Raw genomic sequence first — 26,259 nt, 5'->3', positions numbered from 1 at the left:
TTATAGCATTCTGAAAGTTTATTTTCACTTGCCTATTTATGTATACAGATGTAGAATGGCAAGTACTGAGCAGCTTGACATTCTTGTTTCATGCATTTCTCCACGTACTTGTGCATCTAATAACAAAAACTTTTTTTTCTGAATTAGCAGTTTATGATTACAAGTACACAATAAATGGGTTTCATGGATGACTTCTATGTCAATGTTCATTTTACGTATGCTTATGGCAGTGGCAGATCATGAAGAGTTCATGTTCTAAACACTGACATCAAAATTTTGAAGCCTGAAATTGCAGATAGGTTAAATTTGCTGAAAGCTGTACTAAAAGTCATGTGCCATCCTGAAATCTCCTTCATCCCTTCTTTTATAACATTCTAAAAGTTCATTTTCACTTGCCTATTTATGTGTACAGTCAAGTGTAGAATGGCAAGTACTGAACAACTTGGTGTTTGATCTGACTTTCTTGTTTCACACACTTCTCCATGTACTTGAGTGCCTAAGAACAAGTTTTTTTCTGAATTAGCAGTTTATGATTACAAGTACATAGTAAATGGGTTTCATTGTTTTCACATGCATCATTTTACAAGGTAGCAGTAATAATTTCTGTGAAAATGACTAAGTAAAAAATGTAGATTTAAGTCTTGTTCCTCACTTAATTGAGTTCTTATTTATATAAGAGCGTTTTTGTGACCGTCCTTTAGGATTCAAGAGTAGTATTAGTAATAGCTTTACTCCCAGCACTGGTTGAAACAATCTCTATGTAGTATCAGAATACAAAAGGAGATTCTCTTAATGTGCTCTGACCTGCTCTGCAGCAGCACTTATGCATATCCTGTGCTGGGATTCAATTTCAAAGGAACTTAAAATGCATTTCACATCCTCTCAGTGTCCCACTAGCCTTGTTTCAGTCCATGGCATCCAGAGAAGGAAGAAGGGTCTTTACAATGTCCTGAAGGTGAGATAAAATTTCCAGTGTCCAGGCAGAAAGGGCTGTACAGAGGGGGCTGCAGCAATTGTTCTACTTGTGAAAGTCTATCCCCTCACCTTACAATCCCCACAGCAGCAGAATTGCACGAGGGATTTAAGGCAGCTATCTGGGTACTAAATCTTTTAGGAGCTCCATATGTTGAAAGCAAAATCTTCCCTCCCGTGTACAATTGGCCCAGGTTCTGATAGGCTGCTGTTCTCAGCCAAGTTTGCTTCTTTACAGATAAAGTATTGAATTTAACTAATTGAACTCTGTGGATAAATATTCTTTGTAGAGCAATACATTTGTGAAAAGGGCACAAAAAGGAAATAGGCACAGCTTCATGATTTTTTTTAGCGGATATAGATTAGCTGCTACTTCACCTTGAATAGCAGTTGGGAGTTCAACTATCCTCCTAAAAGCGTTTGCCACATCAGTGGTTCAGGCCTAAAGAGATAAAGATATCTCATCATATTGTTTCTCCCAGTCATTTAATGTCACTGGTGTTATATATGAAGTTGTGATTTGAAGTCACTAGACCTGTATCTTGGTCTCAACCAAAAAATGAGATCTGATGTCACACTGTTAACTCAATTAGAAGACAGCATATCACTCAATATTTGCCCCTTGCTGCCATCTAAAAAAAGAAGGAAACAAAACCTTTTGGATTCCAGCATTACATCAGTTCTCTTAAGATATCATGTAATAAAAGACTTGCTTGTGCACTTGAGAGACACATAGTTCCTGAAGAAGAAAAGTGCAGATGCTCCTACTTTGTTGTTAATGTGAACAGTTCTTGGCTATGTAGCTTCCCCCATTTCTTCTGTGCTTGTAGTTTCATTAGCACTTGTTGAGCCCTAAATGAATTGCGATAAACTCATCAAATAATGGTAGTAGTTGGAGCAGCTCTTTGGGGCAAGAAGTATCTTCTCAGTATTCACAGAGGGCCTAGGACAGCCATCCACGACTGCAGATGTTAGAACAGTGACGAAACATAAATTTCTTCATCCAGAAGAAAGGAATGCGTCGCCTTTCCTTCTTCTTACCCTTCAGGGCTGTATTTTGAGCATGTGCCATGCGTTTGCTTCCTTGCAGGTTTGGTGCCTTGGCAATGAAAGTCGATACCACATAAACAAGACTGTGGACGGAACCACCTTTTCCGTGGTCATCCCCTCCCTCGTTCCCGGCATCCGATACAGCGTGGAAGTGGCTGCAAGCACTGGGGCAGGACCCGGAGTGAAAAGCGATCCCCAGTTTATCCAGCTAGGTAAGCTTCCCTGGTAATCCTGCCCGGTGCTTTGCGTGATTTCTGTTTGTTTGCTTTTGTCTTTTATGGCACCAGAAACACTTTCAGGATGAGTGAAATAGATAGTGTTACTTGATCTCTGGAATAGCAGGGTTTGGCGTTTCTGGTTTTAAACTTCCTTAGAACTGCATTCTAAAGGTGGGATTAAAACAACACAGGGTTTTGGGTTTTTTTTAATCTCGCAGATCAGCAGTGCTTTTTAGTAGTTGACTTTTCAAAGTGAATTTTCACTCTTAGGACTGGTGTAATAAGACTTGGAGGGGAGTATGAATCACTAGGTGTTGATCCACTTTAGGGATGTAATTTGTCTTCACCAGATTTTATCATTATTGAAGCAAAGAAACAAACATCCTAAAATTAGGCAGAATAAATATCAACTATGTGTGAAAGCTAGTAAATAACCTGAGTACAGGAGAAAAGAGGTACACAAATGACTTATTATAATTTGACCTTCTAATCTCATTTTCACCAAACATCGCTGCCGTAAATGTCGGCCAGGGACATTGCTCCTGGATGCTTCTGGGAAAAAGGCATCTTTGCTGTTGGTTAGCTGAAGATTATTTAAAGTAGCTATAAGTATAGTTATACAATGCTTTATAGTATGCCTGGAGCAAAATACCTTATCATTACAGTGTATAATTATGAAAGCAAGCTTAGCATGTTGCTTTGGACTTTATGTCCTGTCTGTCTCTGTATTGTTAGTAGATCTACCTTCTTATTTCACTTGTTGTATTTAAAAATCTATAATTAGGAGCATGTGAAAACAAGACAGAGCAACTAATACGGAAAATTACTTGTACATTTCCTTAGGTATAAAAAGGAAGGCCATCTTTAGCTTACTTAAATTAGACAGGTATATGGTTCCAAATTACATTGATGGAGATTTTACAATAAAATTGCACACAGCTTGTATGATATTCCATTATTATGGAATTATTACAGGAAAACCCTGTAGTTATTTGTTGGGTTGTTCCTCCCTACAGCCAGCTACCATTTACAGCTTTCTACAGCCAGCCAAAATCATGCTCATTCTGTATGGCTTAGGTTTTGAAAATTCTGCATTAGTGAGGTTTATGAGGATAACCTCAAATGTTCAAAGCCAAAGGCTCCATAACACTTCTTTTTTTCCTTTTGTGTGATGATAAGCAAATTCTAAATGAAGGTGAATTTTATAGTGGATCTTAATCACTTTGAGGTTTTGTTTAGTGGAAAAAGAAACAAATGAGACTGTCAGGGTAAGAATTTTGCCCACTTCTGAGTTCCTGACCTTTATTGGCACTATGTTAGAATACAAGAAGTGATCCCTCACCTTCAGATGTGCAAGTCTGGTAGAATACACATATTTCCTCATGGCTGGAGTTTGCTTTCACTGCTTGCCTCTAATTAAGTGGCATGGCCAAATCTAGGTGTACTGTAGTAAATCCCATAATTTCGTTGTTACGTGACAAAGATGTGGAGACAGGAGTCTTGCGGTGATCTGTGCCACAAGAAGCAGAACAATGAAATATCTAGATGGTGCTGGAACCCTTTCAGCAACTGCAGGAGGCTGCTGAAAATTAAGAGGTAGCGCTCTTTGGTGGCACAGATCGGCCTAAATCATCCAGGTAGAAGAATGGCTGCAGATTATCCAACTCTGCCCTGTGATGCAAGTTCTCCTCCAGCCCCCTCAAGGAACTGGATTCCTAGTTCTTAGAAGTGCTCCCAGTGTGGGGGTGGAGCAGTCTTTTCTGGGTAGCTTTCTGAAGAAAGAAAATTAATTTGTTGATGTCATCAATTGGCACTGTTCACCAGCAATAAATTACATGGTTACAGAGAGAAGGAAGGGAGGCCAGGGAGGGGGAGGAAAGAGGACTATGGATGCTCCTTGTTGAAGGTTTGAAACAGTCCTGACACGCTGTATGTATGTGGTCTAAGAACTGTGTGACTGCTCCAAGCTACTACATTTCTCACACTGCTCACAACTATTCCTTCAGGAAATCTTTTCCTGATACCTGAATTAATGTGATCCTTCATCTAAAAAAAAAATTTAAAAAAATAGGAATTCCATGTGTGAAAACAGAATATACTGTGTGATTCTGTGTTAGAACCCTGGTCACTGAGAATTTTAGACTTTCTGTGCTGACAGGCATTGACCCCCAAGAAAGCGCTGCATTTGACCTGAGGCCATGGAGAAGGCTTCCAAAATTGAATGATAGAACTGGGATTATGAGTGTGTAGTTTGAATAGAGGTGTGTAATATCACGTGGTTGAAAACTTAAAGTTTTAGAATATAGTAAAATATATATAAAACAAGATGGATGTTTTAGGGTGGAGGTTAGTCCTTCTTTTTCACATTCTTCTTCATTGGTCTGGGTGGTATTTTGTAGGTATTGGGTAGAAAAGTTCACATTGCAGGCCGTGGGTGATTGGTTATTGGGTTAAAAGTAAAAATAATTTAGGTGTCATTTCATAATTGGGCAGTTTATCGTTAAAAGGCCTTGTAGAGAGAGAGATAGGCTGCATTTTTAGTTTGTTAGCTAGAAGTGCTGTGGAACTCATGGTTTGTGAGACTGTAATATAGATAAGAATTAATAAACATCTGAATCCAAACAAGAAATACTGTCTTGAGCATTTAATCCTGACCCTGGCAAAGAAAAGACAAAACACAACAGTTCTGAGATTCACTTTTTAAATAAGAACTTTCCATTAAAATCCAACGTCTATCTCATCATAGTGTGTTTTTCATACAAAAACATGAGACTGGGCTGTGGCTGTCTCTGGGTCTCCTCTTTGAGCCTGCGTGGGATGCTCCCAGGTTTGTGACTCTGGGACACGCCTGGGCAGAGTCTCAGCCCAGTGTGTGACATGAAGAAGCTTCACCTTTCAGGGGCTGCCTTGCAGAAGGAGAGGGGAGGACAGGAGGCACTGAGAGGGGAGGACAGGAGGCATTGGATTCCCCGGGAGCTGAGGCGTGCAGTCGCAGTCCCATGCATCAGCTGAGCTGTGATAAATGACCTTGTGCACGCATTTAACCTGTTACAAAGACAGGTACAAATTGTAATCTCCAAGCTCTTTCATTTTCCACGTCTCTGCTGACATGAAGCAGCTCACTGAGCTGTGGTACCCCAGACTTCCCATGCCACCAGGGACAAGCCAATGAAATAACTTGCTTGTTATTCATAAAATCATGAGATCAACTGAAAAATTACGTGTCTTCTTAAAACACACTTCGTGAAGCTTCTGAATTTGCCTCTTGCCTTATGAATGACCTTTTAAAACTTTCAGTGCAATTCTAAGGACTGAAAAAAAAGGTTTATTTGTTTGTTTGGGTTTTTTTTTAAATAATAGATATTTTACATAATGAAAGACTGCAAAAGCTTTGGTGTTAAGGAAAAAAAGATCATGAGACATAGCCACAGCTCACTATATTATGCCTATAACAACGTGCTGTGGAGAAACAAAATCACAAGATTTCAACAGAACCTTTTTTTTTTTCTTGTCACAATGTGTAACTTAAAGACAAAAATGCTCTGTACAGAAAGATGAGAATTAGCAAACAATTTCTTGCTGATCTCTAGCCTAGCTTTTATAGAGTGATGAGATACTGCCTGTGGTAGCTTGGCAGTATTACCTATGCTTGCTGACAGATAATTAGTGACATTGGAACATGTTGTGATGTATTTTGTTTCTGGTCCCAGCTCTGAGAAGCCCCACAACTGCAGTGAATGTTACTCTTAAACACATAATTTGTGTGAATATGTGATATGCAGTTACTTATTGAGAGATGTCTGCACAATTACTGTAAATGTTGAGTGTATGGTTCAACCAGTGGATGTCTCAAGTGTACAAAACACAAGAAAGTCTCATTGAATCTTTATTATTCTAATTGCTTCATTTAGGAGATGTGATTTGTGAACTAGTTAGCATGCCTTCAGGATATTATTCTGTCAGCCCTTAAGGTACCTTGAGTGTGATAGTTGTAAAGGGTTTTTTTGTTGATATTTTTGTTTGTGGCCTGGAAACAACTTAAGTAATCTTTATTTTTAACCCTCACAGCAAACCCTTTCAAGTCAGTTTGGTGCTGTCACCTCAAGGCGTATGTTATAAGATTGAAGTGCACAATTGATATTTTATCAGTTTGGGAAACATATATCTAGACAAAATAGCATGTTCTTACCTTGGTAATATTTCACCAAATAATTTTCATACAGCATCATACACATATATTTGAGAAAACACTCAAACAATATGTTTCAGGTGTTTTGCAAGTTTTTAACTGCCAGAATTATCAATATCAACACCATTTAGCCATTCCTGCCCCCTGTTTGTACATTTTGTATACTGAATGAGACACGCATTTGGAGAAGTACCGTTCCATAGGTTGTACGTGTACAAGGCAAAGTTAAGTTGCTTGCACACCTGTGAACCTGGAATTTCCTGTCTTTTTTGACTCTTTGGCATTCCAATCTTAAATAGATATTAATCTTTTATTTATAATTTAGCAAATTAAATGTTAGCTTTCACGTTATTATTATTTATATGAATATTTAACCTTAGAGGATTAGAGGTTCCAGTTCTTCTCTATGTAAATTCTAATTAGTTTCCATTGAAGTTTGAAACTTGGAGCTTCAAGACATTCAAATCAAGTAGCTTGTGAGCAAAAGCCATGGCAACATTATCTGTGATTAAAAAGAAAGCTCTTATCTTGGGGTAGGAGAAGGGGTGAGTCACTGTGATAATATGCTGGTTTCAGGGAGCTGTGGGATCAGCCTGCTCCAACATCTCTGAGGCCTTTCCAAGATTTCCAAGTACATTAAATGCTGCGGCTGCTGCTCTGGCAGCAGGATGCACTTTGCCATGGAATGTTTATGTTCACTTATTGTTTTGGCACATCTCCCTGAAGAGTGCAGGCAGGAACAGGAATGTTCATAATGAACCGTTTATAGACCAGTCGAGGTTCCGGAAATTTCCTGGGATGAAGAAAAAGTAGATTTTATTTTATTTTATTTTATTTTATTTTATTTTATTTTATTTCATTTCATTTTATTTTATTTCATTTTATTTTTTTAGTTCAAGAGTTATTTCCAAGACTGATCATTCAGGATCTCAGAGGGCTATTAGGGCTATTGTTTCAAAGAAGGGCTTCCAGGTTAATATTCCTGGAAGTTTTTAGTGATGAGGAGGACACTAAATTTCATTCTCTTTATATTTAGCTTACTTTCTATTTTTTGAATTATTAGAGGAGTAGGATTCAATCAATTGTGTCCTCTTGAAAGCCCTTCCATCTCCTCTTCTCCTGTGCTGTTTGTCTGATTGTATGTGAACATAGATGTATTTTTTTCCCATGTGCATTGATCTATACCAACTTATGTAATGACTCTAATAGTCCACCCATAATCAATGTGCCAGAAGTCTAATTTCTTAAAAGAAAGCTTCTTTTTATGCTGTTCTTACATGTGCAATGGCAAGTGGAAAAATAGCATGAAATTAATGTTAATCAAAAATTGGGATAATAAGCAGTCAAAGAGTCTTCAGGATTTTACAAAATTCAGACACATGTTGACTGAGTAATGCAAACTGTGTTTAGAAGTACTGTTTTTCTGTATGACTGAATCGTTGACATGTTTGGAAAACATTTGGGTTTTGAGTTGGTGATTTTTTTTCTCCTTTTATTATTTTAAAATAGATATTTTATTGTTTTAAAATATATATTTTAAGGATGAGACAAAAAAAATTATCACTCTTATTTATTCACGACCAGAGGCTCTCCATAAATGTTTTATTCTATTCCATTAAGTTGTATAAGGGACTGTAGCTGTTTAAAAACACAAAAATTACTCATTTTGAAAAGGAGACTGACGATGCAAGTTTTTGTATCTTAATATGGCCTCAGCTGCAGAGAGACAAAAGATGAGATGACAGCTTTAATTCATTGGTCACAGTATACTTTATACATTTAAGCCCATCTGGCCGCTTGTGTGGAACTTCACTTGGCTGTCTCCATAAAATCTGAAGCAACCCATCTTAACCTTGCACAAATAGGCGTGAAATCCATAAACCCAGCAGACACAAAGAGTGTATTAGTAAGAAAAGAATGAGTCTGCCTGGTGAACTTTCAGGCCAGGCAGTGCACTTAGGATCACAGAAGATGAAGAGAGCTGAAATATGAAATAAAATTTCCAATAAGGTAGCAGTCAAAGGCAGGGGTGATTTCTCAGCAAAACAGATATTTGACTTCAAGGTCACAAAAACTGGAATTTGGAATCCTTCAGTAGAAGAAGTTGTTATTAATTGAACCTTTTCCATTCAAAAAGGTATCCTTTTCAGAGGAAATAATTTGTTGTGATTCCATCTCTTGTTTCTGTTGCAGTGTTTTATATTTTTCATAGACTTGTTTTGGAATAATGCAAGATGTCATCATGACAAAAAGTTCTATTCATTATTCAGTTCATAGTGAAAAGATACTAAGTGGGTTTTAATTTTTTTATATAGTTCATGTTAATAGAATTAATAACAGCGCCTTTCTCCTTAAAACACTAATCTCTCTCATCGCCTAATTCGATGTCACTACCAATAGCATAAAGCAACTATCTCTTGGATTTATACAGGAGTAAAAGTAGGTATTTCAAAGACCAGGCTGTGGAATGTGTAAAGCAATATCCGCTCTGAGCAAAGGCTTTGAATTCTTGCCCTCGCCCTGTGCAGTAATGAAATTTCCAGTGAGCACTCACTGTGGTGGTGAAACATCAGGAAGGCAGTATTTTGGCTTTGAGTTGCTTCACTTCAGTCAGAAAGCTTGGTCACTAACTGGGTCTTCTTACTGCTGTTCCTACAAGGTTCCTGTAAAAGTTCAGTACAGACCGAGCAGAAAAGACCAATTCTTAAAGGTGCTGTCTCTATTAAAAAAAAAAATAAATTAACAATCTGTGGAAAAATACATGTTCTTTATTTTGATGTGGGTTATTTAAAGCTAAACTGGTTTTGAAAAGCACTGTTTGTTCATTACTAATGAGACTCTTTGGCTGTTTTTAGCAATTCATAAATCATTTTTTATTTATCCTTTAGCTTTTTCATCTGTATTTAAGGGGGCAGGATTGGTTATTTTGTAGTTTTACTTTTCTACATCCTTTTAAATATTCAGTCTTTTTTAAACTGAGGTCAAAGTTAGAGACTGAGAGACTGCAAGCAGTACATTAGACTGTGTAATACAAGATTTAAGTAATCTATCAAGAACTGCTAGCTTAAAATATATCCCTCAATACCAACCTCATGTGAATGTAGTCTGAATTGGTAACTGCAATTGCTGGTTCTTAGAGTGGACGTTTGGGGAGCTGACTTGTACCCATTCACATTGCTACTCATGTTTTATGAAACATGGTGTGGTTTTTGTTGATCTTCTGAATAATTTTCTGAAGCTGGTGTTGCTTTTTTAAAATTAAAGAAAAATAATTTAAAAAAAGCAGTCCACAGGTGTGTCATTTAGGAGCCTTTCTATTTGTATACCTGGTAGCCTGATTTTAGCAGCTTTTGTAAGCAAACAAAAGTCAGTGATATTGGAGGTACCTGTCTGGTGCAGAAAACAAACCACTTCTGTCTAGACCTGTAAAAGTGAGATTTTGAAGGGCAGTCTTGACTTTTTTACCTTGAGAAACTGGACTGCAATTATATCAGGTCTTCTTATGCTGCCTTTTACAGCTGTTCATTCAAATTAATTGGCTGTTACGGGTGCCTCTGTTTCAGATTCTCATGGAAACCCTGTGTCTTCAGAAGATCAAGTTAGTTTAGCCCAGCAGATTTCTGATGTAGTAAAGCAGCCTGCCTTTATTGCTGGGATTGGAGCAGCCTGTTGGATTATCCTCATGGTCTTCAGCATCTGGTTGTATCGCCACAGGAAGAAGAGGAATGGACTCACAAGTACCTACGCTGGTATCAGAAAAGGTGCCCTATTATCTATTTCAGTCTGCTGGCTGCTGAATGCCTGTTTGCTGCCTATTTATTTTGTCATCAGTCTCTTGTTCTTCTCAGGCTCAAATGAGGTATTAGCAGCTTCCTTCAGTACTTTGATGAAGTGTAGGTCAGGAGCCAGTGCAGAGAGCAGCAATATTTACATGACGTGCTGAGTCTGGCTTTAGAGCATGTCTGGAGCTGAATACCAGGAGTAGCTTTTTATAAAGATACTCCTAGAAATGAGAAGTGTAAAGATGGGTTTAAGGCCAGGAGCTTCCAATATGCACTTGGTCTCTGACTCTGTATCATGTGAAGAGGAGCCATTTGAAGTGGATGGTAGCTCCTCGTCCCCCCATTCAGACCTTTGCCTGCTGCTGGGAGTGCTAACAGTGGTGTGCACTGCAGTAACACTCTGAGTGTGGGTACTTGAATTTCTCCTGTTCTGGGGAAGTGGGGCTGTTTGCAAAAGCACAATGGTCAGTCTGCTTTCCAAGACTCTTTTCATAAATGCTCTTGTGAGACCCTTGGCTGGGTCTGAGTTCTGGGGCTGCCCTGTCCTGCATCTGTGTTTAGTTAGAATGGCAGCAGTGGGGCTGACTTAAAGCACTCCTCAATTTCATGTTATTTCATGTTATGGGGACTTCCTATATATCACATTGGCAGTGGTCAAGCAGTGCTTTGCAGTACACTCTCTGACAAACAAAACTAGAATCTCCACCTGGAGGATCTTCTGGAATGAAAACTTGACTCCTCCAGATCAAATAATTTTCAGGTTGAGCCTGGAAATTAAAGTTGAATTCAATGAGCTACAGTTCATTACATCTCAAAGCAGTACCTCACAGGCACTTGCAGAGCAGGAACCATAAATTTTGGAATGAATCAGAAAATGGGAGATCCTGCTTTTGAAGACCTAGTGGGATTATATTTGACATTAGAAATCAGAAGACAGGCCTAGGTTTCAAAGGTGGACACACCTTTGTGTATGAAAGAGTCTTCAGAGATTACTTTCTTTAGTCCACGAGAATGAATGTGTTGTGGGCAAGACAGGCAAATCAAACACAAATGGTTTTAAACAGCAGCATTATACATACATATATATATATATATATATATATATAAAAAATACATTGCTATGTAAAAGAAGCTAAAAGTGCTAAAAATAGCAAATGAGTGAGTGGAAGCACGGAAATACCTCCGGGAGTGTTGCAGAGTTGAGATGTCCTCCGTGCTATTGATGTACCCGGGCTCACTGTGGACTCCAGGCACAGTGGTTGCAGTGTAGTTACAGCCAAGGAAATTGGGAAGGAATTGCACCCTTGATTGTGTTCTGCTGGGATTTCTTAGGCAGGACAGCCCCCACGTAGTGCTGCACTGGCCTGCGCTGTTTTGCTTTACTAATAGCATGCTGCCACACTGCCTTTCTACAGCTCTATCACACTAACATCACTGTGCTTTCACCACTACCTATGATTAAGCAAAAAGCATACAATTTGTCCTTAAAAATGATTACTTCAATGACATCAGCTATTGTTCAAAACAGCTGTGTTTTTCAATATCTGTAAAAGTATCTTTTGTGTAACTCGTGGGGAGTTTAAATGAAAGCGTACAGAAAAGTAGGGTATGTATCTCTGGTATCAAGTATTCTTCAAAGACAAAACCTCTCTTTAGTGAAATATGAATTGCAAAGTAGTTTGCCACTCTGCAGTTCATCAAGTCATCACTGCAAGCCCAAACTTTCTTCAGTCTTGCATTTATTTATTTATTTTTATATTTAGCTTCAGGCCTGTCATCTGTTAAAATACTTCATTACTCCCACACATACATACTGTACTAGCAGTCTTACACACTCGGAAGCATTTATTAATAGAAGCTCTAAGAATTAAGTCATTCTTTCATGTGGCAGCAATAAGGTTTCTTTCAGTTGGACCTCCTCAGTTCCTTAAGAAACTAAACTAGGTTTAGTACTTAACTCACGGAAGAGCAGCGAGACAGTAGTTTAAGATTATTTTTCGTGTCCCTGTGACTGCAAATTAATTTTGAGATTCTTGATTCTCTTTGGAGTAGCTCAGGTTTAAATGCCCATTCTATTTTAATGAAAGTTTGTTACTATGATTCTGTATTTTGACTGTAACTAAATTAAACTTGACTATGTGAAAAGGCCTAGCTCAAAGCAAATACAGTGGTATTCCCAAGATAAAGAGCTTTGCTGCAAATGCAGCCTGAAATAGGCCAATGCTCCATTTTTCTTTCTTTGCTTAGTGTCGTATCCCTGGAAATTAATTGGCTTGGTAAAAAGGGGGCAAACCTACAGCATATCTTAAATTATGACAAGACACACTGCACTACCCACAAACTTTAGAATTCTTAAAAAATAAGATAAAGAAGTTGTTCTCTTAGCCAGAACCTTTTCTTTCTGTGCTGGCTTTGCTGATCACCTTCTGTCTCCAGGCTGTTTTAGTGAATATTTTGTTTCTCTTACCTTTTGCTGTTCTTAGATCAGAAAGGGCAATGTTAGCCTTGTTCTGGCAGCAATGAGAGGAAAACGATACTGTCTTGTCAACAGGAGGGGGAGCATGTGCTGATAGGAAGAGCAGATGCTGGTGCTCTGTATTTGGATTAGGGACCCTATTGATCCAAAGAGGATTTATAGTAGCTGTGACAGAGAAGATTGTCAAGCAGTGTCATTGTTCTGTTGTTAACCTTTCCCTCTTAAAGCCAAGGGTTTGAAGGTAGAAAGGTGTTACATCTAGGGAGGTTTGGGTTTTTTTGGTGGTGGTGGTGATTATTTAAGAAAGAAAGATAATAACTCTGTTTAACAGTCTCTTCTCTGAAAACAAAAATTAATTGCTGCAGTAGATTTTAGTGCCTTTATTACAGTGAGAGTTGATGCCATTCTTGATTCAGAGGCAGTAAAACAGCAGTTCTCTTTGTTCCTTTTTATGATTATTATTTCCTTACTGAATACTTAAGTGTGTCTATTAGTTCAGTGTAATGAGCATTTACTTAGTGAACTGCAGATAAGATTCAATAGGACCTTGATAAGGCTTTGTTAAGGAATTTGTCATTCTGCATTCTAGAATAATTAACAGTGGGGAGGGGTTTGTTTGTGCTAGGATTTCCAGAAAAAAAAACTTAAAATACCAAACTGAGAGGCATTTAGAGGCTAAACCACAGTCCCATTCCCTCAGGAGCACAATAGAATATCAAGCTTTTTGCTTTTTTTGCCCTTTTTTCTTTCCTTTCCAGAACAGTACCTTCAGAGAAAATCTTCTTTCTGAATTTCAATTTTAGTTTTATTTTTTACATCAATGTGACTGTACTAGCGGGTTAGTTATATATATATTTGTTTTATGTTCAGCTGTCTGCTAGATTTATACTAATGTGGTATGTTTCCCTTTCTCTCTTCAGCTTAATAACCAGTTTGTATTTTGTTTTGATTTTTCAGTCCCGTCTTTTACCTTCACACCAACAGGTATATATTTGCACTTTTCCCCCCTTCTTTGTTACTGAAGCATGTGTTTGTGGTACTATTTCTCTTTCTCTGACATAACCAACCAGCCCAGCTGCTCTGAAGGGTTTGTTTTAAACAGTGTCATTAATGACAGGTATCATTATTTGTTCTCTGAGTAGTGTGCATTTGCTTTGTGGCTGACAATACTTTCTGTTTGTGTGTACCATCTCATAGCACACCATTCCACGCCAGCATGCCATTTTGTAGCATGATCCTGTCAGTTTGTACAGTCTGGGCTCCTGCATATTCCAAGCGAGTGGTGTGGCCTCCCACATCTAGTGATGCAAAAGGTGCTTCTGATGGAGGAGGAATGACTTAGCAGAGCCCAGATGCTGACTTGAAAGAGACTCTGAGATTATAGTTGGTGAAATATTTGTTCCTTTTCTTTCCTCTGAATTCTCCATTAATCCAGTGACCTCAGAGCTGTCTGCTTTGGAAGATACAGACAATCAAAGTGTTACAGCAGTAAGATTTCTTTGCTTGCTGCCTTAAATGGTATTGTGCTATGAAACTTTAAAATAATTATTCCATTCAGCTTAAAAAGAGGTGCATTTCAAATTCAGTGTCAGTTTTATATCACCTTCTGATTGGTTTTGTTTAGAAATGCGCAAAATATGTCATAATCTTAACCACAGCCCACCAAAGCCCACGAGAGCCTTTCCATCCTGTAGAGCTGACCTTCAGTGGGTCCTACAGTCTGGCAGCTGAGCAGCTCTTCCTCTGCAGTAGATAAAATCCAACAGCATTCTGCACCCATCAGTATTCTGCTTTTCCTTTAGCTACAGCCTGAGTGAACAGGCAGGTTGTTTCTTCCTCCTTTGTTCTAAACCCTCCGTTTTCACAAGAGACCCGTGAGACTTGCAGGATGTGTATATCCAGGCAGGGTAAAACCCACCCCCCCACCCCCCTTCCTCTGCAGTTCCCCAGGGAATATTAGCTCCTAATCAGCCCTGTGATAATCTGAGCAGCTGAGTTACATCCTTCAAGCTGGACCACAGAGGAAGCAAACCCTGAGTGTGCCTGCACTCATCCACTCTCATCGGGCTGGGTTAGAGTCTCACTCACATGCTTTTAATCAAACTGGAGAGTGCCTGCTCTCACAAGTCAGCCTGTTATGTTCAGTGGAGTTGTTTCCTGTTCAGCATGAGCCAGAGTGGCCCTCAATGTTTCTGTAGGCCTTTGAGTACCTCGGTGGAGAATAATTCAAACTCTTTATTATTTCTGCTGTTACTTGAATTGGCTAAACAGAGGGATTCTATTGTAATCCCTGTTGTAGCACACCACTGAAATTCTGCAGAGGTTGGAAGGTAACATCTATTCTCTCCATTGGATTCTTAACATTAAAAGAAAATATCAGGGTTTCTTAAGATATGTCAGAGCTGGAAAATAAATAGCTCTTGAGATTTTTAAAGAAGAAATTGGGAAAAACATAAAGCTTGTAAAACACTTAAAAGAAAAAATCCTTGTTTTTCAATCCAGAATCTCAGTCATGCTTTGACTTTGAATGGAACCAGGCTCCCCTCTGTAGCATTACCTGCAGTAAAACAGTTACCTGTAGGAATGCACCCTACATTTTAATCCTGTTATTGTAATCACCGCCAGCATTTATCTCTGTCTTGCAGACTCCCAGTTTGGAGTTCTTCTAAAGAGCAGAATTTGGCTGCTTGTTTTCAGCACATTCCTAGCTGGAAAGTGTAGAATCCATCAGCATCTGCAGGGAGGCAGTCTCCTTAACCCTTTGCCGAACCCAATGCAAACCTGCAAGATTTATAGCACTGTTTCTTCTTGAATGTTTGCATCCTAAAAGCTAACTTCTGAAGCATCTTGCTTCCTGTGAAGGATATGCAATCCACACCAACAAACAAATGCATGTGGACATCCACTTTGTTAATGGAGAATACTTCTGAAAGGCTATGAAAGGCTAGAAAAACTGTTCCTTCTAATTTAGAAAGTGTTCTTTCTGCCAGACTGTTTTTTTAGCCAAAATTTATATATTTAAATTTTTAGATAATTTAGTGTAATTTATCAGTCCAGTTGTAAAATGTTATAAAATGGAGCTGTTATAAAGTGGAGGTTGTGTGGACTTCTAGAGTGTGCTTGTTCCCTGAGTGTATTGGAGTGACATTCAGAAAGTGGATTTGTTTTTGCAGTAGCTTCAGCTGTAATGAGCCGTTATTTACATTGGAAGCAAGGTCTGTTATAGAATCATGATACCTCTTTAATCTTGCCAAAATAATAAGGTAGAGCAAAGCTTTAACATCCAGCCATTCATGAAATAAATATATGACCTAAATTCTTCCACAGAGTAACTCCACTGAAGTCAGCAGAGTTATGTTAAGAATAAGTTCAACCTGATGTATGGCTTCCTGCTTTCTTAAGCAATACATGTGTGTGTGTGTGCTCAGAACAGAACTGAAATATAAAACCCTGTTGGGGCTAGGACTAGCAGTTATCAAGCAACACAAGTATTATGTTAAACTTGGGTTTGAAGAAGTAGCTTGCAGAATGAGACACAGAATTAATGTATAAACAATGCACAATTATCATCTTAGCTAAAATGAAACAAAGGCAAAATAAATACTGTTATTGAAGGAGTCATGTATGTTTTTTAAATTGTTTTTCCTTCTTTTTTATCTTCAACTATTTCAGTAACATATCAGAGAGGAGGAGAGGCCGTAAGCAGTGGAGGCAGGTAATGATGTGCTTTATTCTTATAGGTATAAATTGTGTGCAAATAAATTTAAGGATTCCAGAAGTTCAATTGTCCTTGTAAGTGATGGTGGGATAATCATTTGCAAAGCTGTGTTTTAGTTCATTATATTAATGTTTACATTTTGGCCATATATTCTCTGTTTAGAAGGAGGTTGTATGGTTTTAAATTTTAGGTGGACGTCCGAAACATTATTAGAAATATTTTCAGCTTTGTTAACCTGCAAAAACTGCATCTCAAAAAATGAGCAGCAGAGGGAGTGCTTTAACTTCAAAATAAAGACCTTGCTTACCGCCTGATTAAGGGAGTAAAAGTAATTAAGTGGTGGCCTTTATAAAGATTAAGAAATATAGCTGCTTCACAAATACTACAAAGAAAGAAAATGCTTATTGGAAAAAATTGTTGAAGACATAAATGGCTTAAAAGGTGACATTTTAAGAAAAAAAATCTTTCTGTGAATGCAAAACATGTAAAGCATTGCTTAAAATAGATGGGGCACTGAAGGAGAGGGAAGCAGGTTGTAAATTTACAGCCACCCACTCTGAGAACCAGGTCCATTCCAGATTGAGGATTTAACTAAGGCATGTTCACTGGGTCTATGTTATTACTTAATGAATGGCCATGGGAGAAAACTCTAATTTACATTTCCTCTGTAGGGGTGAAGTTTTCTTCAGGAAGAAAAATACTGGTTTTAGCAAAAAGGCAGGTCAGAGCAGTGGTGCTTTAGTAGCGCAGCATTTTTTTTTAATTTCAAAGATTTGAAAATAATTTTCCAAATAATGATGCTGAAATAATGCTAAAATCTCAGATAACAGTTGGGCAACAAAGTCCTGTAACAATTCCTGCTCACAAGTGGCATCTTGTGATTCCTAATTTGCGAGACCATGCAAAAATTTGGTAATTGTTAAGATTAGGCATAAAATAAAGCATTTCCAGTCTACCTGAATGCTGTGCAGAGGTAAGGCTATTCAGCTCCTGCTGCAGCTGGACCTGGCATATTATGAGGAATTGGAGGTATCTCTGCCCAACACTGTGTACTGCTGTGTTCTCATGGCCATAGGGGCATGGAGGGAAGCCTCTAGTTACCATGTGATTTTTGAATGGAAAAATCTGTAAATCACTGGGTTGCTGCCCTTACTCCAGGACAGTGAGAAAACAGGAGAGGAGAGGTATGAACCTTCTCTTTCCCTGAGAGTTATTCAAAAAGATACTCAGTCAACATCCTTTGTGTTCTTTGTGTCACGGTGCTTTCTCACTCTTCCCTTAGCACAGGCTAGATGAGACACTCTCACATAGAGAACAGAAATGAACCCAAAAGTGTTTACATCATGCACAGTAATTTTGGTATTTCTAGAGAATCAACTTCAATTTTACTGTCCTAGTGTTCAGCAGCAGTGCCAGAATCTAACAATGAAATTGATTCAAGGTGCAAACATCTGCGCTGGTTTTGTTCATATGCGTATATAGCATTGACAGCATGTGTGATTTAACTTATTTTGTAAAATGTGAAACATAGTTCATAGTTTTTCAGTTAAAAAAAAAAAGTTATTTTTGCATCTTAAATCATCCTCTGAGGTGCAATCCTAAGGTTTTCACTTCCTTACTTTATATTTGCAGTGTTATGGAAAGGTTTAGCATTTTTTGCCAAGTGCAGTTAAGTGAGCATGTTAAAGCATTTTTCAGATTTGAAAATGTCACAGTGATATATTTCAACGTAATGCCCATTTGTGTGATGCTGAAAAAAATACCCATTTCTGTGGCAATCCCTTTTCTAGACCGGATTTGAATAATGGTGACTGTGCTGGATTGACTCTAGCTACCACCCACACAGCCACTTGGCTCTGTCCACCCCTGCCTCAGACCCCGTCCAGTAATTCAGGGAGTCAAGAAATTAGCTGCGAAGGTTAAAGATCTTTGGAAATTATGATATCAAATCATCACCAGGCTATGGAGCTGTAATGCAAGCATCTCTTGCCTACAGTTCTACCTAAATGGCTCCAATTAGTAGAATTCTCATCAGCTTGTATACATCACAACACATTTCTTGCATGACAGCAGGTGTGAATGCAAAGTAAATTTTAGAAACAAAGGATCTTTAATTCTCTGCGCAAAAATCCAGTACACAGATCTTTAGAGTGTTGAAATATTCTGGGGTGCTTTGTCTCCACTAAATGCCTTGAGGTGTAGGTTCATTGTAAGAACAGAGTGTAGGGAAAAAGGCAGGAAATTTCAAATCAGCTGGAATGCTCACAGGCCTACACAGCTGTATATTTATTTTAGATTTTTTTAAAAAAATATTTCTTTACTGAATGCATATTGGCTGGTTTGTAAGCCTGACAGCAAGTCAAGCCTCATCACCTCCTATGTTAAATTGTCAGATGACATATGCAGTACAGAAATATATATATACACATATATGTATAGATCTTTTAAATGTCATTCTGAGTCTATGACTTAAGCCTGCAGCACTGACAGACTCTATCCCCCACAAATAACTGCATGCAGCTTGTATTTTAAACTTGCAGTTTAAGAGGATTAGCATATTTTATTTTTGAAGATCATCACATCTAATATTATGGAAAATAGTTTCTGCACTATTTCAAATGGAAAGTTGCCTGTTAAATCCCAAGAGGAGGGGACTGTGTTCATGGATGTGTATGTGACCTTAGCTAAAATTACCTGTTTTTTAAAAGCCCCTTAGTTATCAAAGGCAATTTTAAATTGTGTGGGACTGTAACATGCATTGTTAGCGTGGAATCTGAAGAGCCACCAAAGATTCTACAGAACATTCATCAGAGAGCCTTTCACACTCACTACAAAAATCCAGCAGCTTAGAGAACAAGGAATGCTGCTTCTTTCTGCTGATGGCAGGAGTACACTTTATTCCAAATGCAGCCAGGATGCAGCATTCATACTTGGATGTTTTTCAGGTGGTCGGTATTCCCAAGTATCTCAAGCTCTCCTAGGAGCTGAGTGGCTAGTGTGTGTCACCCCATCAGCATGGTTAGTGAGATCCAAATGCTCCCACGCCACAGAGGTTTTTGTTACCTGCTGTTCCCTTTGATGCACCACAGTAGTACTATCTGATGGTGAGGAGAACTTGTTCCATAAATAACCAAGAATTTGGGAATATTCACATTTAAATTCAGCTCTACCTTATGCGTATCCAGCCTGCTTCCATGTGTGAATTTTTTTGTTTATTTGACTTGCCTATTTCCTCTTTTTCACCTTGCTTTCTTTAAGAAAGGGTGAAGGGGCAGAAAAATCAAAGTGCAACCTTCTAAGAGGAAAAAAAAATTAAAGAAAGAAAGCCAAAGTGACAGGTAAATGTTGCACACCAGCATATAGTGTAGTCCAGCAAAATGAACTGATGCTGCCCTTGACTGCTCACTCTTGAGTGATTTAGCGAGGAGCAGGTTAGACAGGAGACTCGAAAATGTTAAATAATTGAATCAAGCTGTGTTTTTCAGTGCTCAAGCCTTTTGTTACATGGTATTATTGTGTAATATCTCACCATTTGGGAAGAGCGTCACTGCAATGTGAAAATGCTTTTGTTTGATTTTTGTAATGACCAAGCTTTGTTTTTAAAGGCCTGGACTCCTAAACATCAGTGAACCGGCCACTCAGCCATGGTTAGCCGATACTTGGCCTAACACAGGGAACAATCACAATGACTGCTCCATCAACTGCTGCACCTCTGGCAATGGCAACAGTGATAGCAACCTTACAACGTACAGTCGACCAGGTTAGATAATGTTTCTACCTTGCTAAGGAATCTTCTTTACAGAGCATGTGCTTCTAATACCTGAGAGAGCGTGCAGGTTTGTTTGGGTTTTTATTTCCAATGCTTTTAGGCTTAATGTGGTGTCTCCTCTGTGTCATGATTATGCTTTTCGTCCCTTTTTTGGATCCTTTCTTGGTCTTCTTTGTGTAGTTGTAGCAGGCTTAAGGAGCCCCTGCAAAGTTCACTGCTGCCAAAACTCACACTGAACTCATACATTTAGGCTTCTGAATAGAGCAGATAAGATCATTTTTGGGTTGTTCTGTACATCCTTGTTGCTCGGAGGGAGAAGGAGAAATACCAAAATGATGCTAATATGGTTTTCCTCCTGTTTTGGATGTGATGGGAAGCGAGAAATTAAGCATTGCTACAGTGCTTGCAACAAACCCAGTCTGTCTTGGCACACTCAGAACTTCACTTTGAGTGCCTTTCTGAAAAGCATTGGATAGCTGGTGTTCTGTTTAGGGTGTGTGAGTAAAGAAGTTAACTTCACACACTTAAAGCAATTACAAAATGTTAGGTGAAGTGGTAGTTCCTGGAAGCTTGAGCAGAACTCAGAGCGCTGTAGAAGAAAACCTCATGAGTTCTACGGAACACATTTGAGGGAGTACCTCTCAGAGTGCTAATTGCTCCACATTTTGCTTTAAACAGACCTTAGGTTTCTTTTGGTTTAACCTCGTGAGGAATGAAATAGGTCTTTTCCACCATCTCAACTGGTTTTTACTGGTTTTGGCTAGTAGCATGTCCCAGCAGTCCAGAGGGGGAGTATGTGAAGTGTCTTAAGTGCCAAGCAGCATTGCCTCCTGTAATTAATGTGAAACCAGCTCAAATGGCTGGTAATTCGTGAGTGGTGGTAATGGCAATTCATCTCCTGCACTAATGCTGTCTGACAGTGACCAGTGCCAGCTGCTTCAGGGCAAGGTGAGAGATTTTGGCATTAGAGACTTGTCTCTCACTCTGGCTGAGGATTTCACATCCACCAGTATCTGTATTAAAAAGTCTGTGATTCAGGGATATTTTACTGCGGCAAGGACAGACACAGCAAGTTCTGGTAACTAACAAATTCAGAAAAGGAGGAGAAGTCACATTTTCGATGGTTGCAACCTATTATAACATCTTGTATTGAACTGCAGTGGATTCTCCCTCATTTTGGCTTTCATATTAAGCTTGGTTCTGTCGTGAAGTGTGTCCTTCCTGTCAAGTAGAACTTTGGAGCTTGTGGGTCAGACAATGTGCTCAGAGTGCTCTCATCTTTCCTGGAAATTCTGCCAAATATTCTTAATTCTGTCATCGTGGGCTGGTTTATGCTCTGAAGCAGCAGCAATGGATATCCCCTCAGTAGTTGTGAATATGCAAAGTAGCTACATTTTTAATTGCTTTTAAGTACAGCACTGTCTTCCAAGTCTACAGAACAGGAACCTATTGTTCCAGAAGTAGATGCCATAAAAAATATAGATAGATAAATCTTCTGTTATATATGTAAACCAGTTTTAAGTGCTTGTTATGAAGAATTCTATTGTGTCTATGTAAAAAATGTACTTCCTGCATATGCTGTATTGATTGCATTGCCTTACACACAAATCAGATGTAGCTGCAAATGAAAAGTGGTTAAAATATATGTTGTAAGTGTCTCTGCAAGGATGTCTTAGCAAACCCTGAGGTATCAGGAGTGAAGAATATACTGTATATATAATTGCCCAGTATAATACAATAGACTTGGGAAGGAGGAAAGACTAGTATGGTTTCAGCAGGTGAGAGAAATGAAAGCATTTAAACTCTAGAAATCAAGAAGTTGAAGATTGTGAAGCAATAAATAACAGGGGCAGTAAATAACACCTCACGTAAGGAGGAAAAATATATCAAACAGTAAAACCTTCAAAAAAACCTGCAGGCTGGGGGGCATGAATTGTGCAGTGATAAGTTCTATGTGGCATGTTCTGATACTGTTCCTTAGTCACTGAAAATGTGGATTGGTGGTTTTCTTACACAAGCATTATTTTATTCCCCTTTCTTGGGTAATATATCTCTAAAAATATGTATGTGTTAGGGAATGTTTTTGAAATTGAAAGTCCTCTGTGTTTCCTAGTTATTTCATTTAGAGTAATGGTTAAATCTTGAATTCTGTATGTAGTTTGACTTGCCATCCTCTCCAGTAAATTCATTATGGACTTCAGGTTTTGAATCAAATTCATTAGCATAAATACCACTTCTTTTAAAAGAGGGAAACTATATTCCTTGTGAGTGTTATGTAATTATTGATGCATTAATCAACTGGAAAATGAGAATTTTTTGCTTCAGGATCATTGAATGCTAGTTCCACTAAGCCTTCCTGCTGCTGACCCACAGGGTACTTTACTGCATTCAGTATTCTTTCAGTGGACTGGATGTGGAGAGGAAAAAAGATGTGTGGGCTTCCTGTCACACAGTGGCAAGAGAACATGGCAAGGCAGGGACACTGTTTCATGCAGTAGCGGCCAGAGCATCAGCACATGTCACTTCACTGTCTGCAAGAAGTGGTGGTCTCAGGATGCAGTAAATGTCAGAAGAATGAATTCATGCTGTCTATACAATATATCTTTAGAATACAGGACAATGTGTTACTGTGCTATTACATCTTTTGCAATATACAAAGCAACTGAAAATCAGCAAAAAATTCCAGATTGCTTTACTGCGGGGGTTTTTTTTTTGTTTCAAGTAAAAATATAAGATTGTACAAGCAAACAACGATCAAATAAAGAGTTGTTACTGGGTACTGAGTTACCTTTTACATTGTGCTGTTTTTCTTTGTCTTATTATATGTAATCATTTTTAAGTCTGTTTTGTGAAAACGTGTTGTATGTCTGTTTCTTATCACAAATCCAGGAGTGTCTAGATACTGTTGAGGTGACATGAAATGACGGTCTTATTTAGTTACTCCCAGTATTAAGTATTGGTTCAATTTTCCTTGCAATTCAAGTGATTTTAATCACAAATACTAATTGAATATACATACTGCTATGAGAATAATGTCTAAAAACCTGAATGCTTGTATGGCCACAGTGGAAAAGCCCAGCAAGGTAAGTCATTGCAGATACAATTTCAGCAGGTCTGAATTTACAGTGAATCAGAGCAGTGAACCCTACTTTTGGAGCTGTAGTGTATAAGGTAAATAATACTCTGTAAATTATATAGCTAATGGCCGTGTCTCTGCCTCAGTGTGTCTGCTACGTGGGTTCAAGCCATGTAGTTGTGCAGAAAGGAAATGTTAGAGGGGGTTTTCATGGGCGAACAGAATGACCTTTTCTCTTTTCTCTCCTCTGTGGTTAGCCGATTGTATAGCAAATTACAACAATCAGCTGGACAACAAGCAGACAAACCTGATGTTGCCTGAGTCAACTGTATATGGGGACGTGGACCTCAGCAACAAAATCAATGAGATGAAAACCTTCAATAGTCCAAATCTAAAGGACGGAAGATTTGTCAGCCAGCCGGGGCAGCCCACTCCTTATGCCACCACTCAGCTCATCCAGTCCAATATCAGCAATAATGTTAACAGTGGCAGCGGGGACACGAATGAGAAACACTGGAAACCCTCTGTTCAGCAAAAGCAAGAGGTTCCACCCATACAGTACAACATTATGGAGCAAAACAAATTAAACAAAGGTGAAGAGCTTTTAGCTTGTTTCTCCTCTTTAGGCATCAGAGGAGTTTTGACCTTCTGGTTCTGGGAGTCTAGAGCTTTCAGGTTCAGCAGTTACAGGCTTCTGTCATGCTTTTAGACTTCTGCCTCTGTAGATTCAGAAATACACCGTAAGCAGTGTCAGAAAGTTAATTAGCACCACAATAACCTTTCTGATATTGAATTTATTGTAAAAAATAACAAGCTGTATCTTTAGAAAAGAGTTAAATAAAATACATTTCCTATGGATATGAGATTAATTTAAATTTGATAGTAGTTAAGGGATTGGTTAGGACAGAGGCCAGATATTTTATTCATGAGCCAGATGCATGGTAGTCAGATTATACTCTACCTTAAATTTTAAATAGGTCAACCCACTCTTCCCAGTCATGGATGGAGACTCATTAAATCTACATGGTCATGTTAAAGAATGAAATTTTGCATATCAAACTCTGTAAAATTGTATTGTGTTGTACACTGGGGACACAAATGGAGTGATCCAATTCATTTTAGACTTGTTCCTAGCAAGCCTTCAATTCTCATATTGAGAGGCAATGCTACTGCACACAATTTTGGAAGCTAAATTCCTGTGTTACCCTGACTGAAGTCTCTGGATCCAGAAGCTAAAAATAAATTGATTTCAGTGTTAACGGGAAACATCAGAATGTGCTTTAGAGGCCTTGAAGGCATGTCTCTTTAATACACTGTGTGGGAACTGGAAGAAATAGGTATGTGATTTCTTCTTTCTAGTCCTCCAGGCTACCATGCAACCTCTTTTAATAACCTGATTTGCAAAACAGTATCCCTAGGAGCTGGACCCATTCTAACTTGGAACTTTTTGCATGGATTGTTGTAACTCAAGTGCTCGCATAGTGATAAGTGATCTAGTAAAAAGAAACATTTCATTACAGGAATGTTGATTTCTCTACCGGACCCATCTACTCACAGAGGAGTTCAAAGGGCAATATAAAATGTCACACCTTCCCTTGACATAAACATGCCAACAGAAAATTCAAGGGTTTTGGCTCCTTACTAGAGGGTGAAAGCTGTATTTTTTGTAATTATTCTCTTTCACGAACTGTGTATTACGTACCTCTTTGGGAATTAAAACATGTTTGGTTTTTATGTGCTGGAAGATACTGCATCTTTCAAACTGTGTATATTACAGCTGCATATTCTCTAGCATATTGTAGTGTGGAAAGGCCCCCTTAAAGCATTGTCTGCTGACAGTCATATATACATATTTCAGAGTGCTGATTTACTGTTTATCCTCTGTGTAAACATATGCGGTATGTAGGGCTTCAGCGTGGTCTGTGGAATGCAACTAGGCTGAGAAACTATTACAGAATACACTCTGGTGTGGAATTTATCATTTTGCTCTTTTTCCCATGCTTACATTATCGCAAACATTTCTGCAGCAGATGGGGACCGAATTCTTAGTTTTGTTTATTTTTGTTTTGATTTGCTATTTTATGAGTCAATATTCTGATCTTGGTTTTCTCATTTCCTAAGTCAAAGCCATCTTGCTGCTGATTATACCTATAGCTTTTGTGATGGGAGGTAACTATTTTGATGAGTTACATGCTGTGCTTCATTGTTACTACTTTATGTCCAGTGGTTCTGTTTATGACACAGTTTTATTTGCTGTATGAAGAGTAACCTACCTCCTTTCTGTTCTCTGTAAATTGTAATTGCTTTTTAGCACAAGAGTATTGTTCTGCTAGGTGAACATTTTACTTCTGATGAAGTTTTACAGATCTGGTTGTCAGATCTAGATTTAGAAGTAGTAAGTGTATACTGAGTGCTTTGGAACTGGAGAGTAAAGTTATCATAACAGCTATTAGCAAAAAAAGGCCTGTAGAACCTGCATGATCCAGTGTAAAAAAAAATATTCTTGGAGCCAGCAGACCTGAAACAAAGACTTCTTCTGTTGTAAATTAAATTCAGTTGGAGCTGCATTGTTGCTCCTGCAGATCATTCAGCCCTTGTCATACAGCGCTGACTCCTGTGTGGGTGTGTCACCTTTGAAATACCAAAAGTAGCTCCTGCAGTCCGTTGGTTGCCCTGCATGCATAAATTGGGCCAAGACCATGGAAAAGCAGTCAAGGTGACAGTATTTGTATGTGAAATGCTCACACAGGTGATAGATAGATAGCCGGCTAGCTAGCTGGCTAGCTAGATTTATTAATTCATTGAGTCTTGATCATTGCAGAGGCTTTGTGAAAACCCTGTACATAGAATTCCATTTTGCTGCATTTTAGGTGTGCAGATACTACGTTCCCATGATTTCCCCCAAGCCTACAATAAGAGGCAAGATAAAAATAAAACATGATTGCAGGATGATTTTTCTTCCACAGAATGAATTTGTCTCTAGTTCGCTAATTTCAGGAGATCTTACTC

At 38.5% G+C, this 26,259-nt stretch overlaps 1 protein-coding gene across 1 annotated transcript in view; it reads left to right on the top strand.

Moving 5' to 3' along the window:
- The window catches only part of ROBO1 (roundabout guidance receptor 1), a 297,271-nt gene that overhangs the window by 248,479 nt on the left and 22,533 nt on the right, over positions 1–26,259 (top strand). Inside the window, exons 17-22 of the mRNA XM_066208404.1 lie at positions 2,063–2,234; positions 9,993–10,190; positions 13,645–13,671; positions 16,360–16,402; positions 20,011–20,165; positions 23,508–23,843. Coding sequence (XP_066064501.1) covers positions 2,063–2,234; positions 9,993–10,190; positions 13,645–13,671; positions 16,360–16,402; positions 20,011–20,165; positions 23,508–23,843 — 931 coding nt within the window. The remainder of the gene's footprint in view (positions 1–2,062; positions 2,235–9,992; positions 10,191–13,644; positions 13,672–16,359; positions 16,403–20,010; positions 20,166–23,507; positions 23,844–26,259) is intronic.

This window comes from Chamaea fasciata, unplaced genomic scaffold (assembly GCF_029207755.1).
Source record: "Chamaea fasciata isolate MVZ Bird 193981 ecotype frontalis unplaced genomic scaffold, bChaFas1.0.hap1 SCAF_2, whole genome shotgun sequence".
NCBI classification, from domain to species: Eukaryota; Metazoa; Chordata; class Aves; order Passeriformes; family Sylviidae; genus Chamaea; species Chamaea fasciata.
This window is presented reverse-complemented; position numbering and strand designations above follow the sequence as displayed.